Here is an 18,068-nt window from a genome sequence, read left to right as displayed (position 1 = left end):
TTCTATTTTATGGTGCTTGGATGGCTTAGTTGGCTGGGGATAATCGAACATAGATAATAAGGAACATTGATCGCAAATGAAGCGGAACACAGATTTGAGAAATTGGTAGCTAGCACTGAAAACTTTGCAAAATGTAGATGCACGTTGACTGATTAGCTGGGCAAACCTTGAAACTAAACCTAAAAAAAATGCAGGTTTTGTGTGTGTGTGTGTGCGTGTGCGTGTGCCAAAAAAAGACATTTGTGTTCTCAAACGTTTGATGGCAACTTTAGAGTTGTAGAGCAGAGACCCCCCAACCTTTTGGGCACCAGGGACCGGTTCCGTGGAGAGAGGTTTTTCCGTGGACCGCAGGGTATGTGGTTTTGTGTGCTACCTGCATCCTGTGGATGGGGCTTTGCTTATTTGTGCAGACCAGTTGCTGGCATGCTACGGCCTGGTACTGGTTCACGGACCAGGGGTTGGGGACCCCTGTTGTAGAGATCCCCTGGTGTTAGCTGTTGATACAACCGGATTTGTTTCTGATGTTTTGCCAATTGCACAACATCTGGTGAATCTCCTGTTATTTAGTTGGGATCTAATGGATAGATATTGTTTGCTTTCTCTGAACCTGAACCTCTGCACCCACACACCCATACCCAGCCACATGTATGTATGTATGTATGTATGTATGTGTGTGTGTATGTGTGTATGTCTTTATGTGTGTGTGTATATATGTTTCTCTGTGTATGTATGTGTCTTCTATATATATTTGTGTGTTTGTGTCTTTGTCTGTGTGTATCAGACCACAAGTACAGAGTCAGGTTCAGTGAAAACCAATTATTCTTAATTAAGAAGTCATGTTCTGTTCAATGGGACCTACTTCTAGATATCTAGTTACACAAAGGGACAATCTTAGTATCTCTTTAACTCAGGAATTCTTTCCTTGAAGACTCCGTTTACAGTATGCCTTGTCTGCTGAGGCTGGTCTGGGACTGAAGTTTTTGACTTTAAATACAACACTGTTCCACAACAGTACATACATATGTGAAGAAGAGAAAGGGAGGAACATCAAACTCCAATCAGTTTATTGGCGTTTATTTTATGAAACGGCTCCCCCCCCCCGATCTAGAATCCTTCAGGTGTGTTGGAATCACCACTGCTGGAGAATATCAAAGGACCTTTTGCTCTCTGCGTGCAACATGTACCTATAATGGGCAGTGGTGGGGTTCAGCCGGTTCGCACCAGTTCGGCAGAGCTGGTAGCTAATTTTTTGTTGCCCAGGCTCAGAAGCGGCATCCACACAGAGAACCGGTTGTTCACATATTTGAATCCCACCGCTGATAATGGGCTGCTAGAATAACTTTGGGAGCCTATGTCTACCCATATACATCTTGCATATGTGTAGAGCTTCAGGCCACAAGGTGGAGCACCGAATCTTTTCCCCAAATAAATATTTATGCATCCGGCGATCGAAAAAGTCCAAGCTACTCAACAACTTGGTTGCTCTGTTAAAAGAGATGCTTCAGATAACTAGCAATGTTCTTTTACAACTCTGAGAAAAAGATGAAACATTGCTTAGAGGCAAAGCATTCAGATTTCACCTTCCCAAAGTAAACAGTCTATCGATCATAATTAAAAGCAGTTCCTCCATCACTTGGAAACCACTCGCTCCTGGCTTGTTTTGGATCTGGCTTAGTTCCTGTATAGAGATAACCAATGTGGTTTGTTTATGGTTTAGTGATATACAGTATATATATATGTACCTTATTCACATTCCTGTGATTTAAAAAAAAATCATGGCTTAGTTCAAAGGTAAGAAATATTCATAATATTTCTTAGATTTGGCCAGATGTTCAGCCATCGCTGAAGCCTACGAAATCTTGAAAGCTGCCTCTTCTCTCTTCACACACAAAAAAATACGAATTTAAGCTGGAGAAGGAACAAATGAATGTTTGTGTTCTCTTTTTGGGGGAGGTCCCCAAGCGCTCTTCCCAAATGTTGAGGTGTGGAGGAAAACTCTCTCTTTGTGCACAGTTTTGCTTTTTCAGGTTAGAGCTCACAAATGAATGCTTTGATGTCCAGTCACGTGGTTTGGAAAAACAAGAGGAGGAAGCGCTGGGCAAAACACATGAGGGAGATTGTAGGATCAAAGCAAATCAGCTGGGTGTAATTTGCATCTTTGCAAGACCTGTTTCTAATGCGGAGATTGTAGGAGTGTGAATCAAGGAAGCGAAATAGGATATTAAATTATTGCACCTTAGACATACAAGATGTCTGAGAGATATAGAATCACAGGGCTGGAAGGGACCATGGAGGTTTTCTAGTCCAACCCACTATCCAAGGCAGGAGTCCTTATACCATCCTGGACAAAGGGTTGGCCAGTCTATTTTCGAAAACCTCCAGTGATGGAGCACCCACAACTTCTCGAAACAAGCTGTTCCAGTGGCTAATTGTTCTTACTGTCAGAAATTTCTCCTTAGTTGCAGACTGGATCTCCCTCTTTCAAGCTTCCACCCATTATTTCTCCTCCTGCCCTCAGATGCTTTAGAGAACAAATCAACTCCCTCTTCCCTGTGACAGCCCTTCAAGTATTGGAAGATGCTATCAGGTCTCCTCTAAGTCTAAACATACCTAGTTTCCTTAGCTGTTCATTGTACAATTCATCCTCTACACCCCTGATCATCTTTGTTGCTCTTCTCTGCACTCTTTCTAGGGCCTCAACATCTTTGTTTGTATTATGGTGACCAGAACTTCCTTTACTTGATACTTTCCAAACCTGGGAAACAAAAGTGGAATATCTTGGTGGCCACCCATCAAAGACTAACCTGGTCTAACTCTGCTTAGTTTTGTGAGATCAACCAAGTCCAACTTCTTGGGGCCTCTGAAAATGTAGATGTGAATTAGTTGATTTTTTAAAAGCTCGCGTGGAAAAGTCTGCTGCTTTTGAATAAAAATCAGGAAAGAACTTTAAAAGACAGAAGTTTTTCAATATATAAATAAGCTACAATGGCCATCAGTACTTTCTTAGAGTTTTCATCTGGTTGTTCCTTTTTTTTTTTGCTTTTTTTGACATCCTGCAGACTTCCTTCCTTCCTTCCTTCCTTCCTTCCTTCCTTCCTTCCTTCCTTCCTTCCTTCCTTCCTTCCTTCCTTCCTTCCTTCCTTCCTTCCCTCCCAGATTTATTTTCTTTGAACTTGAACATCTCCCATTAGCTGTAGCTACACTTTGATATTCTAATTAGCTGTATCCAGATGGGGAAATGCATTTGCTTTCCCAGGGCTGCTGCTGATAAATTCACTCAATTCAGTGCTGGAGCTATCACTCCAGTACAGCTGTACAATTAAACACACACACACACACACACACACACACACAGAGAGAGAGAGAGAGAGAGAGAGAGAGAGAGAGAGAGAGAGAGAGAGAGAGAGAGAGAGAGAGAGAGAGAGAGAGAGCGCTTAGCAAAGTTCATATCCTATAGACTGCACATTTAATTGAATTTTGTCTGACTGCACAAAGCTTAGCAAACATCACTGAATAGTCACAAAAGGACAACACTGAGTTTATACTTGGGTTGAGGAAGAGAACTGGGAATCAAGGATACTCTGGGCTGAATTTGGAGTATCTTGGACTGTATCTTGGACTGGCTTGTAAGATCTTGAACATGTGGTGCTGGAGCTTAAGGGCACACCTGGGAAAAGTGGCAGGTTTTCCACTGACAGTCACATTCAATCCATCTGCAGAGAATGTCTTGCTCCATATCACTGTCCCCAGCCAACCTGGGACATGTGACCTACAGCCACAAAAGATCCTTCATTCCCTCACCCTGAAGTTAGTATTTCCTGTGGCTCTCGTATCTTTGGAGTAGAGTGTTTTGCCTGTCTCCATTGTTAGACTGATGGGAATGACAATTAATGGGCAATAAGCCCTATCTGAAGAATCACAGTGATTCTGGCTGAGTTTGCTACTTAGACTTTCTTTCTTTCTTTCTTTCTTTCTTTCTTTCTTTCTTTCTTTCTTTCTTTCTTTCTTTCTTTCTTTCTTTCTTTCTTTCTTTCTTTCTTTCTTTCTTTCTTTTTCCTCCTCCTCCTCCTCCTCCTCCCATATATTGGAGGAACAGCAGAACACTGTGAAAGACCACCAAAGTCTGTCTTATAGAGGTGGAGAATGATGGAGAGGTTAGGTCTAGAAAAAAAAAACGACAACCCAATGATGCTCTAAATTTTCTTCCTTTCTCTGTTTCTGCAACAGCTGCTTCTTTGTGATCTAAGATGAGTTTAAGAACAACCCAAACAAAGAAAATCCAGCCAGGTTCTTTAATGCAATCCTCCTCTGGAAAACAAAAAAAGAGCTTAATGTGTAAGAATGCAAGCCAGCAGTCCTTTTATCTCTATGCATTTTTGTCTTTCCAGGTGCCTTCCTCATCCCTTACTGCCTTTTCCTCATCATTGCAGGAATGCCTTTGTTTTATATGGAACTTGCTTTAGGCCAATATAACAGGGAAGGGGCTGCTACGGTATGGAAAATCTGCCCGTTGTTTAAAGGTAAGTCCAGTCTTCAGCCTACCTGGGGTACTGAGGATGTTTCACCTATCTGTTCATGGTTGGGTTCAGGGAGATCTCAGCATTTATTTATGTACCAATCGGAGAATCTTGGTAGCTCAGGATGCTCTCTGAGCTTGGTGGTTTTCTTGCAAACATTTCACGGCCCAACTAGAGAACATCCTAAGTGCTAGGAGGGCAGGGGTTTGTGGAGGAGGAGGAGGAGGAGGAGGAGGAGGAGGAGGAGGAGGAGGAGAAAAGAAAAGAAAAGACTGTGGGGTCCTTAGTGCTGTCTAAGCTTGGTGGTTTTCTTGCAAACATTTCATGACCCAGCTATGTAACGTCATCAGTGTTAGAAGGGACTGGGCTTTGCAGGGAGGAGGAGGAGGAGAGGAGGAGGAGGAGGAGGAGGAGGAGGAGGAGGAGGAGGAGGAGGAAAAGAAAAGAAAAGACTGTGGGGTCCTTAGTGCTGTCTAAGCTTGGTGGTTTTCTTGCAAACATTTCATGACCCAGCTATGTAACGTCATCAGTGTTAGAAGGGACTGGGCTTTGCAGGGAGGAGGAGGAGGAGGAGGAGGAGGAGGAGGAGGAGGAGGAGGAGGAGGAGTAAAGGACTTAGGGGTCCTCAGTGCTGTCTGAGCTTGGTGGTTTCCTTGCAAACATTTCACGACCCAACTAGGGAACATCATCAGTGCTAGAAGGGAAGCCATCCTGTTCCTTACACCAAACCCCCATAGCTTTGTGCCAGATTTGTGCCAGGTGCCAGAGAGCAATGATATTTCTTTCTAATCTTCACGAAGGAGACGATCCCAATGAAGTTCAGTGACCGACTTCATGTATAATCTCTTTTTCTCTTTGTCTTCAGGTGTGGGCTATGCTGTGATCCTCATAGCACTCTACGTTGGCTTCTACTACAACGTCATTATTGCCTGGTCTCTCTATTACCTGTTTGCCTCCTTCTCGATGGGGGAGCTTCCTTGGAATCATTGTAATAATCACTGGAATACCCCCAACTGCACAGACCCTAAAGTCAATAACTCTGAATTTTTCAACATTAGCTCCAAGCTCAAGAATACTCCCGCGGCTGAATTTTACGAGTAAGTCTGTGGCTTCCAATAGTTCTCAACTTACAACAGTTCATTTATTCACCCTTCCAAGTTATAACGGCACTGAAAAAAGGGACTTAGGACCGTTTTTCACACTTGCGACCGTTGCAGCCTCCCCCATGGTCACGTGATCAACATTCAGATGCTTGGCAGCTGACCTATATTTATGACAGTTGCCGTGAGGTCATCTGATCCCCTTTTGTGACCTCCTGACAAGCAACGTCAACAGGGGAAGCCAGATTCACTTAGCAACCATGTTACGAACGTAACCCCTGCGGTGGTTCACTTAACAACCGTGGCAAGAAAGGTCATAAAATGGGGCAAAGTTCATTTAACAACTGTCTCACTTAGCAACAGAAATTTGGAGGTTGGCTATGGTCGTAAGTAAAAGACAACCTGCATATTGGCAGAGGTTGTGTTTTCTAGAAGGAATAATAATAATAATAATAATAATAATAATAATAATAATAATAATAATAATAATAATAATAATAATAATAATAATAATAATAATAATAACAACAATAGTAGTAGTAGTAGTAGTAGTAGTAGTTGGAAGGGATCTTGGAGGTCATCTAGTCCAGCCCCCCTGCCCAGGCAGGAAACCCTGAAAAGATGTTCATTCTTTTCTGGGGAATGACTATAAGATCCCTGGTAGCTGGCTGGGGAATTCTGGGAGTTGAAATCCACACTTCAAGATTGAGAAACGTTGCCGTAAGTTTCATCTATTTAATTACAGAAATAGTGTGGGAGAGATTTGTGGAGCTCGACTATCTAATCCTTGTGGCTTCCCACACTTCCATTAAATCCCCAAGGGGAGACATCACAATGAAATGTTCCCAGGTGGATTCTGAAAGTCAGTGTTGTGTAACACAAAGCAACTCCCCAAGTCACATCTCTCAGCCATAAAGTCAGTCCGGGTACCCCAGAAGAAAGGGCAACTCAACAACCCTAGCAACTCTTTCACGGGGGGGGGGGGGAAGGAGACTGTCTGAGAAACTTCAAAACAAACGTATTTATATCTACCGATGCATTTGTGTGTTTCTTTGGTCTTACGTCACTTCTGGCTTGCTTGCTTTATCCAGTTTAGGTTTTTGCTTATTCCTTCTTTATAACAATGCTTTGTTTGTTTGCCACACTTTATGGATCCCTTTCTGAAATTGAAATTTAGAAGAAAGAGAGAGCATTGAGAGTGGAAGAGAGGTTGCAAAGAGAGAGGGGGGGAGCCATCCAAAAATAACAGAATGAGAAGAAATAACATATCAGGGAATAAAAATGAATGCACCTATACAGTTTGTCATTCAAACTTACCCACCTAGTGGTGCTCCATAGTTTGCGTCATGCCTTCTCGGAGGGATCCAGAAGGATGAAGATGATCCTTGGGAATATTTTGACCTCAAGGTCTGACCTTGCTAAGTGGATGCCTGGGATCTGTAGACCTCTGCACTTCTCTGAGTGTCTAGGTTTATTATTTCTGGCTCCATCCTAAAGACCATGGTGGGAAAAACAAAGGCGGTCCAACCCACGAAGGCACGTCATGTTCTTTTAAATTCTGCTTCCTGTTTAGGCTTCACTTCCTAAAAGGGTAGGCTTTCAATATTGGTCACAAAGAAAAAGAGAACCCACCACGGGGAGACAATAAGAGACCAGCCCTTCTACCTCCAATAACAAAGTCTTGTTTGTCAAGACTACATCATTCTGATGTATTCTTGAAAGAACCCTGTTATATCTCTAGAAATGCTGGAGGATTTTGTCTACCCTCAAGAGATCCTCTTAAGCAACGCCACACAACAAAGATTATTGGGGGGGGGGCAAGAGGTCTTCTGCTCAAGATCCCTGTGTAGGATTTGAGACTGGCCAGGAATAGCATCTTCTCAATGGCAAATTCCTATGGAGGTCCTCAATCATTCCAGCTCATGGTTATCCCAAACGCACCTTTCCAAAAGGCAACCTGGAATTTATTGTTGTTTTTTTTTCCTCTTGAAAACGTTTTGCTTCTCATCCAAGAAGCTGCTTCTTCTTCAGTGAAGAGCTGAAGAAACTTCTTGGATGAGAAGCAAAATGTTTTCAAGGAAAAAAAACCAAACCAGTGGTGGGACTCAAATAGGTGAACAACCGGTTGTCTCTGTGGATGCTGCTTCCGGTAGTCCATTTTGGGCCTAGGCAACAAAAAAATGAGCTACCGGTTCTGCCGAAGTGGTGCAAGCCGGCTGAATCCCACCACTGAAAAAACCCCAAGGAAATCCAGTTGCCTTTTGGAAAAGCACCTTTGAGACTCTTTAATGGCAGTTTCCCACAAAGGTCATGCTTAACTTCCTTAACTGAAGAGAATCCCTGTGGGAGAAGATACCTATACAGAGGTTTCGGCTTCTGTTGCCTTAAAAGTTCTGCATTAAGAAAATCTCCTGGGTGTGTTCTAGTGCTTCACAACACACCCTGGCGATCTTTGTAGCATCTAAATCAACGTGTCAACCATCCTAAGCTCCTTGGAGAAATTTCTCCTTCTGGAGAAATTTCCTCCTCTTTGGAAACTTTGGGACTGGTACCCAAATCAACAGGAAGATATATCACATTTCTGCTCTTTTATTTTCTGTTTCTCTCAAAAAGGGAAGCCCCGATTCTGGAAATGGTTTTGCTCATCCCAGTTAAAGTAGGTGATACCTCCGCAGGAGAAGAGGGACAGGCAGCCACATTCCCCGCCATATTAGATGACCTAATTCTTCCTCTTCTGTCTTTCTTTGGCTAGGCGGAGAGTTTTGCAAATTAGCCACGGGATTCATGAAATCGGCCAGCCACGGTGGCAGCTGGTGTTGTGTCTCTTGGTGGTAGTGATAATCCTGTTTTTTAGCCTGTGGAAAGGTGTGAAGACCTCTGGAAAGGTAGGACAATGTTTGTTTTTTATTTAAAACTTTCATGTACTCTTGTGATTCCATTTGGATAGCTGGAGCGGTATGGAATTATCGTAACGCAGTAATACCAGTGGTTCTGTAGATATTTTCCTAATAAATTAGGATTATCAGATCAGGGCTGCCAAAGTCCAGATGAACACTCAACGGTGGTAGCCCCAAAGATGCTTTTCACAAAAGGCATTTGGGCCTTTCTTGGTTTTTATCTTCAAAAACATTTTGCTTCTCATCCAAGAAGCTTCTTTAGTTTTAACTGTTCTTCAGTTAGAATTGGAGAAGCATCTTCGATGAGAAGCAAGATGTTTTCAAAGAAAACCAAGAAAGTCCAGTTACCTTTTTGACAATCATAACCCAGATGGTTGAGGATCTCCACAGACGTCAATGGTGGAAGGCTGTTCTTAACTGCTTTGAAGTAAAGATTAGGACTTTGGTATCCCAGATATGGTAACTCTGTACCAGAGATTATTCAAGGGGTGTGAATGATGTGTTATGTTGGATGTAATGCAGAATAAATTATGGAAGATATATTTTTTCTGGAAGCCATGGAGACTCCCCTATCAGCCATATTAGACAAGGTAAAACAAATAATCTGGTTCAAGAGATAACAGCTTTCTGTGTTCCTAATAGAGACTTGCATTTTTAATCAACATTTACTGTTGACAGATGGATCCTTTTGTTTTAATGTGTTGATCTTACAGGTTGTATGGATAACTGCTACATTGCCTTACGTTGTGCTGTCTGTACTGCTAATCCATGGGTTAACTTTGCCGGGTGCTTATGAGGGAATCAAGGCTTATCTCAACATTGATTTTGGACGATTGAGAGAAGCTCAAGTAAGTGTTCTACCCTCCAACTTTCTGCTCTCTCAGTTATTAAATTCCCATTCCAGAGATGATTGTAGTTACAATTCTCATGAAGAGACCAAATGTTCAAAGGACAGTGTGGATTAAAATATGAACCTCTCCGATTCTAGTTTGGATAATAATTTCTCAGGCTACCTTATTGTCTAGTCTAATGAAGAGAAAGACTAAGGGTAAAAATGAAAGAGACTTCCAAGACTTAAGGAGCTATCACAGAGAAGAGGCGGTCAACCTATTCTCCAAAGCACCTGAGGGGATGACAAGACGTAAAGGGTGGAAACTTATCAAAAAGAGAGTCAACCTAGAACTAAGGAGAAATTTCCTGACAGTAGGAACAATTAATTGATGGAATGATTTGCCTCAAGACGTTGTGGGTGCTCCATCACTGGAGGTTTCCAACAAGAAACTGGACAGCCACTTGTCTGGAATGGTATGAGATCTCCTGCTTGAGCAGGAGGTTGAACTACAAGACCTCTAAGCCTATTATTCTATGTTCTATGTCTTCAGTTGCTTGAAGTTGTTCAATGATGACCCATAACATCTTGATTGGAGAGGAGCCCATTCCATGGTTAGAGCAAAGGGGCGAAATGATGAAACACACTTTACAATATTGCGATGGAAAGCCTAGCCTTTAGGTTCTTGTGTGCAATGTTGTAACCCAAGTATGAAAGAGGGAGCTCGCCTTGTGACATCGTATCCCACATCTTGTTGTGTGGTTAGGAACGGACATTGTACGCTTGAAGGTATCTGAAGTAAGCAATTGACAATGGATTCTGTAGAAGGGGGGTTATATTTTCACTGAATCTCCAGCAGGAAATGAACATTAGTGGAGCAGAAGTCTGATGTTTGACACTGAATGTCTTCTTCTTCGGAAGAAGGAGGAGCCATTGCTTCTCAAATCAGGAAGTGGCTTTGTGCCATTGTTCTCCAGAAGGAGCTTCCTGCAAACATCTGGGCGTCTGTGGATGATCTCCAATTGTTTTCTTTTCCCTCGACTGTAAATCTATAATTTATTATGTGCAAGCAAGCATCACACACCAGCCCTGTGCCAGAGCAATATTTGTAGCAAGGCGACGCTGGAGCTAAGAGGAGAGACCGACTGGCTGGCTGGCACTCCTTGTAAAAATATTTAGTTAACTAGAAATAGTTTGGGATAGTCACCCTGGGCAGGACAACTCACTGGTGAAGTCAATAAATAGCATTTGTGCAGAGTAAAGAGTTGAGGAGGGGAACGTTCTGGTGTACATGATCAGCAGAGAAGATTTCTTCATGGGGTTAATGTAAAGGTTCAGACTACAGAGGATAAAGATGAAACAATAATGTGATATTTTTCCTGCTGAGAATGGATGAACAATGATGGATTGGTGACAGAAGAATTAGACTTTCTCCAGATGAAGGGATAAATCCAAAGTTTAGAATAGAATAGAGCTCGAAGGGGCCTTGGAGGTCTTCTAGTCCAGCCCCTGGCTCAAGCAGGAGAACCTATACCATCTTAGACAGGTGAATGTCCAGTCTCCTCTTGAAAATCTCCAATGATGGGGCGCCCACGATTTCTGGTGGCAAGCTGTTCCACTGGTTGATTGTCCTCACTGTCAGGAAGTTTCTCTTTAATTCCAGGTTGCTTCTCTGATCAGTTTCCAACCATTGTTTCTCATCCTTCCCTCTAGTGTTTTGGGGAATAATGTGACCCCCCCTCTTCCTTGTGGTAGCCCCTCAAATACTAGAACACTGCTATCATGTCTCCCCTATTTCTTCTTTTCTTTAGACTAGCCAAACCCAAGTCCTGTAGCCGTTCTTCATACGTTTTAGTCTCCAGGCCTTTGATCATCTATATTGCTCTTCTCTGAACTTTTTCCAAACTCTGGCTGCAGTATTCCAGGTGTGGCCTCACTAGGGTTTTATAAAACAGTAATAATACTTCATGTGATCTTGATTCTATGCCTCTGTTTATACAACCCAGGATTGCATTAGCTTTTTTGGCTGCTGCCGCACACGGCTGGCGGTGAAAAAAAATCTTCGCCATAATTTCGGAGATTTCTGAACCAGGCAGTCCTCAACTTAAGATCCCAGCTGGGAGCAGAATAAGCAAGGACAAGCAAGGCGGCAATTAAATGATTCACACCTTATTTTCTGACCTTTTTTTGGCCACAGTTCTTAAGCAAATTACTGCGGTTGTTAAGTGAATCACACAGCAGTTAAGCCTCCCCCCCCATTGACTTTGCTTGTTGGAAATTGGCAGGGAAGGTTGCAGATCACATGACCCCAGGATGCCACAGGTGTCATAAATACATGCCGGTTGGCAAACATCTGAATATTGATCACATGACCGTGGGAATGCTACGGTGGTTGTAATTGTGAGGACCAGTCACACAGCCCTTTTTTCCCAGTTCCATTATAACCTCAACCAGTTGCTAAACAAATGGTTGTAAGTCCAGGACAAACCTGTATTCTTGTCCATTCTTCTTGCCTCTTAACCCAACAAGAAACAAGCTCCTTAAAAATATGTTCACAATTCTCTTGATCTAGGTATGGATTGATGCTGCTACCCAGATATTTTACTCCTTAGGAGCTGGATTTGGTGTCTTAATTGCCTTTGCAAGCTACAATGAATTCCACAACAATTGTTACAGGTAAGTTGTTGTGCTGGTTTAACTTTGGGCGGGTCTTTCATCTTTCTATTGTTTTTTTTTTTAAAAAAGCTATTTTCATACAAGGAGACATCACCTAGAAAATAAGGGTGCACCAAAGGGGAAAGCAGACTGCCAAAGAACACAGTAGCTGGACACCATCAAAGCCGATACCAGCCAGGGCGTAGAACAACTCGAAAGAAGGAGTGCAAGATTGGAAGAAGTGGAGAGGCCTGACCCATAGAATCACCAATGGACTTGACTGAATGGATAGAATAGAGTGGTGCTGGAAGGGACCTTGGAGGTCTTCTAGTCCAGCCTCCTACCAGAGCAGGAGAACCTATACCATCTCAGACAAGTGACTGTCTAGCCTCTTCTTAAAAACCTCCAGTGATGGAGACACCCACGATTTCTGTAGGCAAAGCTGTTCCACTGGTTAATTGTCCTCACTGTCAAGAAGTTTCTCCTTAATTCTAGGTTGCTTCTCTCCTCGATCAGTTTCCAACCGGTTGTTTCTCATCCTTCCCTCCGGTGCTTTGGTGTACTGTTATCTGATTGATTAGACACATTCCCCTTCACACACCCCATAACTATGAGATTTGAAGAACACTGTTCCACCAAAACGTCGAGCCCCAAAGATCGCCCCAAGAAGAGGGATCATAAGCCATTTATTTTCCATCACATTAAAAAAAATGGGGGAAAAGTGTTAGGGTTAGGGTTAGGGTGGGCGGGCACGCAAGCCATCTCTTCATTCAAACATGGGTTTATGAAACCAGAAACCAGCTCCTGCACTTGTTATGCGGAACTGAATCCATGTTTTCATTTTAGCATCCTGATAGCTTGCTTTACATTAGAATTTGGTTGGGTCTCTTTCAATGTGCATCATGCAATAGTCGTGACACTTCTAATCACACATGCTTATCCAAATGACAGCCATCTGCCTTTGGAATTAGATTGCCATTAATTGTAGCCAATCACTAGGATGCACGCCTGGTGGGGGTGGGAGGGGGGGGGAAAGGAGAGAGAAATGAAACATTTCCGGCATAATTGCTTTTATCCTGCAATCGGAGCAAATTTACCATGCAACATTTTAAAACACACCCACCAAATGAAAAGGCAACTTCACTCGAGATCTAAATGAAAAGAAGGATGACATTCCCTTAAGGCCGTTTTCCCAGTTGTGTTAACTTGTTTGGTGATCGTTCAGTGTGCCTTCTGGCATTTTGCTAGCCTTTCTCTCTCCTTGCCAAACAGAGTAATTTGCTCTCTTTCGGAAATATTTATTTCTCTTTAACCCTCGAAAACAATGTTTGCTTCCGAGACAAGGGCAAAGATTGGGTCTTTAGTTGTTTAATCAGCTCTGTTCCAAATGGAGGGTGAGTCTAGTTAAACCAAGATACTTTTTTCTAATGGATCTGGTTGTTTTTTTAATTCGGATTCAAAACTAATCTGAAATCAAAGTAAATGAAGTGAAACAAAATCAAATAAATCAAATAAAATAAAAACAAAAACAATATTTCATCCCAGATCTTACTTGTTCCTCGCTTCACTCACAATTCTTGTTTTTTCTTTAGCCCCGTGTTTTGAATATTGCTTGGCAAACTAATCCAGAATTAAACTCCTGTTCACATATGATGTCGTAAAATCAGGTTGGTCCCTAAAATGCTAGGTAAATGTGGGGAGGAAAAAGGGAGAAATGTGTAGCAGATTCATCTCTTTCAGTTTTGCTTCTAGGTCTACAAAAATGTCACTGAATCCAGCTTTTTTTTTCTTTAAAAATATTGAAAATGCCTTTTCTTTATTGTCCTCTTCCCCCCCCACCCCCCAACTCAAATGTTTGTTTCTCCTAGGGATGCACTGATGACTAGTACAATCAACTGTGTCACCAGCTTCATCTCTGGTTTTGCCATTTTTTCTATCTTGGGCTACATGGCTCATATATACAAAGTCAGCATTAACGATGTGGCTACGGAAGGTAAGGAGGTTTCTTCCATACAACCTCGTCTGTTCAATGAATGGTTTCCCATAAAATATCCTGCATTATCCATGGCTCATCTCTTCTTTTCTCTTTGTGATATAAGAAGAGTGCCTACTGAAATGAACTAGACGTCTCCGAAAAGGTTGAAGAGATACTTGTCCTCTGAATTAAATTTCTGAGAATCTTGCTTGTGGGTCTTAAGTCTATGTTTTCTTTCTTTTTCTTTTTAAAAAAAAGACGCAAAAGAAAACAAAGCAAAATCCGATTCCAAACTGGATTTAGAGAGAGAGAGAGAGATTTCAGGGCAGTGACCTTTTGGAAGGGTGGAGCATAGTGACACCTATGGACCAGTCACCAGTATTACAACAAAGGATATTATGTGCTATTCGGTCAGATCAAGGCAAGGAGAAAAGATGGTGTGGAATGGTCACGCACATTTACACTGATTAAAGTGCATAGAGCTTAAAAATGCATGTTTTAATATCTTTTTTATCAAAATCAGGAAACCCAAATTTTCTTGTTTTTTTTAGGAGCTGGGCTGGTTTTCATCCTTTATCCAGAAGCCATTTCAACCCTCAACGGATCAACTTTTTGGGCAATTGTGTTTTTTATAATGCTGCTTAGCCTGGGCATAGACAGCTCTGTAAGTATTCTTTGTGGTGGCACACTGATTAGAATGCAGTATTGCAGGCTAACCCACTGCCCACTGCCAGCAGTTCGATCCTGACCGGCTCACGGTTGACTCAGCTTTCCGCCCTTCCAAGTTCAGTAAAATGAGGACCCAGATTGTTGGGGGCCATAGGCTGACTCTGTAAACCGCTTTGAGAGGGCTGTAAAGCACAGTGAAGCGGTATATAAGTCTAAGTGCTAGTGCTACTGCTATTCCTTGCTCTTTCTTTATTTTTCCTTCTGGAAATATTTCAGTTCTGAACTCTTTTAATTCTAGAATTAAAGAGACAGGAGAGGGAGGGTTTGCAGAATATAGCTAAATGGTGTAGTTGAAACTCTGTTTTTGTGTGTGTGGATGTGCACTATATATACATATCCAGAACTTCTATCACACTATTCAGGCTGCCGTTTTTATTGTTTTAACCAACCCTAAAGAAGTCCCTTTAGAGACATTCCACAGGCCATCTTGGTACTCTGACTAGCCAGCATTAAAACTGAATGACACAGTAGGTGAATGTTGGTTTGTTCCAGCCAAACCTTTCTTAGGTTGCCAAATTTAGATGAGATGTGTCTCTTCTCTTTCTCCCCAACTTAGATGGGTGGCATGGAAGCCGTCATTACCGGCTTGGCGGATGATTTCGAGATCCTGAAGAGAAACAGAAAGCTTTTCACGCTTCTTGTCTGCATTAGCACTTTCCTCCTTTCTCTCTTGTGCGTATCCAATGTAAGTGCACAACTGTGGGAACCTTGGTGCTCTCTGAAAACAAATATTGTTTTCTTGCAGATGTTTCATTACCCAACTGGCAACATTATGTGTAATATCCCTTCCTTCCTTCCTTCCTTCCTTCCTTCCTTCCTTCCTTCCTTCCTCCCTTCCTTCCTCCCTTCCTTCCTCCCTTCCTTCCCTTCCTTCTCCATGGTCCTCTATAAGCTTGGTGATTTTCTTGCAGATGTTTCATTACTCAACTGGTTAAGATTATCTGTGGTTGCCTCTTCCCTTCTACCAGTAGCATTCATTATGTTACCTAATTGGGTAATAAAACATCTGCAAGGAAACCACAAAACTTAGAGAGCACCAGGGACCCCCATAGAGGTGTGCTAAGTATGCAAGGTCCAGTTCAAATGGCTTGATCAATAGTTAAAATGGGTTTGATGCACAGCATCTAAGTTAGCCTTAGGCTTGTCTGAGTTGGTGGTGCTCACTTTTTCTACAATGTTCTTCTTCCTAATGTGCATTTTATCATTTTGAGATGTGTAGGGAATACGGATGCCTTTTCCTACCTGTTTTTCTCCTTTCTTCCCCACCTGTCAGTGTGGCGATCTATTACCTATCTAGCATGCATTTTATGTTGAATGTTCTTACCTTGTAGGAATTGATTTGCTTGTAGTTTAATGATTTTATCTCACTGATGCTTTATGTATATAGCTTCCTTAGGTTTTAACACCTTAGGACGGTGTTAAACAGATAAATGGAATGATTCTATAAATAAGCCTTTCTTCCTCTTTGTGCATTTGATAAACGTTGGTGCAAAATTGTGTGTGTGTGTGTGTGTGTGTGTGTGTCAATTTGAACTGACCTCTTGTTTGCCTCCTAAGTGTTATAATGGGTGCTTATACATTTCAGGAACTGGGGAATGCAATTTCTAACTGGCCCAAGCTTGGAGCATTCCACTTTGTTTTTGAAATTATAGTCAATTTATTTTTACAAGTTGTTTCCTTCTCGTCATTTAGGGGGGGATCTATATTCTGACTCTGCTGGACACTTATGCTGCTGGGACCTCCATCTTGTTTGCTGTTTTGGTGGAAGCCATCGGCGTCTCCTGGTTTTATGGTGAGTGGTGAGAAGAGCAAGTTTAGCTCTTTTATTTGATGACTACAGACAGACAGTGAGTCTGCCCCAAAGCTGGGTTTAAACTGTCCTGCAGAGAAAGCTTCCCCACGACTCCCTCAGAAGGAAGATGCATCTGAGGTATGGTTGAGGATCCATCCAAGGTCACATGGATGGATGCATTTGAGGGTGCTTGGTGCTCTCTGAGCTTGGTGGCTTTTTGCAGGTGCTTTCATTACCCAAACTAGATAACTTCATCAGAGCCTCAGCACAGATGACGTTACCTAGTTTGATTAATGAAACATCCGCAAGAAAGCCACCAAGCTCAAAGACTCCTCATTTCAACCCTAAGCTACGAATATTCACATAACTTCAGATAGTCACTAAGCAACCAATCATAAGTCAAGGACTGCCAGGAAGGGCTTCTCTTCACTGCATAGTCTTCTTCATTTCAGTTTTAGGGAGGAATGACCAATCAACATCTGACAATAATCTTTTGCCTTCAGAATGGCTTCTGTATGTCAACAGTCTCTGGACCGAAACGTATACCCCTGGTATAAAAGAGGCATTGGGAGATTAATCCACCCAGAGGCAGACATGACTTTCCTGATGTGTACATAAACCATAACTCAGGCCACCTGAGGCCTTCTGCAAATTGAAATAAACACACTTGGATAACCTAGATTGTAGTGGCCGTATTCATTATGACTGCGATTTGCAGGGTTTACAAAACCGCCCGCAAGGCAAACCTGGGGGAAATGGCTCCTTAATCACTCCTGTTCCTGCCAAGTTGTGAATGATAAAAGCCTGTTACTGGCAACCTCGGAGACTGGGAGCTGAGGTTTTCATGAGACCTTCAATTATGCTGTTCCTATCTTGTTGGGTAAATGGCTGTAATTGCAGGGCATCTGAGACTCAGCTAGGAAAGTTAGCTTCAGTTTTCTCCTTCCCTCACTTGACAGCTTGTTTGGCTCTCCAGACACACTTCAGACTCTACAGCTTAAGCCTTCTTCCTCTGTTGTTAGCAAGGAGGACTTCTGGGAAGTTTAATTCCACTGGCTCAGCCCTGTACCGACCTGGCTGGGCTTAGACATTTAGGAAAGAAAGACCCTCGGCTCCATTTGGCTGAAGTCTCAGGTTCTTTTACTAAAGATAAGTGGTTGCAGCCAAAGTAGAGCTAGATCCGGGTATTCCCAGGCAAAGGTGACTCTTTCCCCACTTTCCCTGGCTTTCCTCCCTTGACCAGTTCACCAGTATCCAGGAGTTTTCCTTTTGGATGTTTTGAGAACTGCTTTGAGGTTTGGCACATCTCAATGTAGTTCGGCACTCTGTTCCCAGGCCATATGTCCTTGGCAGCTGGCTCATTCCGGTTAGACACCCCTGGTTCTTGTCAGCATGTCCTTCCCCTCCTCTGCTTGTCCTCCCATTCCCATGCCCGACCTTTACTTCCCCAAATTCCTTCTCCCCCTCCCTTGCATTTTACGGCAGGATGCCTGCGAAGCGAAGAAGCTGAAATCCAGGTGCAGGAAGCACAGATGACTAAGCCTGTAGATGTTGGGGGCAACTTGGCTTGGAAT

The 18,068-nt window shown here is 42.6% G+C and overlaps 1 protein-coding gene across 1 annotated transcript in view; it reads left to right on the top strand.

The window, feature by feature from the left end:
* SLC6A2 (solute carrier family 6 member 2) overlaps positions 1-18,068 on the top strand; it is a gene marked incomplete at both ends in the record, with an annotated part of 28,016 nt that overhangs the window by 3,915 nt on the left and 6,033 nt on the right. The window contains 9 exons of the mRNA XM_081336220.1: positions 4,389-4,520; positions 5,383-5,614; positions 8,370-8,502; positions 9,228-9,362; positions 11,916-12,019; positions 13,867-13,991; positions 14,525-14,637; positions 15,259-15,387; positions 16,395-16,494. Of these exons, the coding sequence (XP_081192346.1) occupies positions 4,389-4,520; positions 5,383-5,614; positions 8,370-8,502; positions 9,228-9,362; positions 11,916-12,019; positions 13,867-13,991; positions 14,525-14,637; positions 15,259-15,387; positions 16,395-16,494 (1,203 nt within the window). The remainder of the gene's footprint in view (positions 1-4,388; positions 4,521-5,382; positions 5,615-8,369; positions 8,503-9,227; positions 9,363-11,915; positions 12,020-13,866; positions 13,992-14,524; positions 14,638-15,258; positions 15,388-16,394; positions 16,495-18,068) is intronic.

This window comes from Vipera berus (genome assembly GCF_964194415.1).
Source record: "Vipera berus genome assembly, chromosome: 10".
Taxonomy (NCBI): Eukaryota; Metazoa; Chordata; class Lepidosauria; order Squamata; family Viperidae; genus Vipera; species Vipera berus.
Note: the sequence above shows the minus strand (reverse complement) of the source record. Positions and strands in the feature narration are given on the sequence as shown.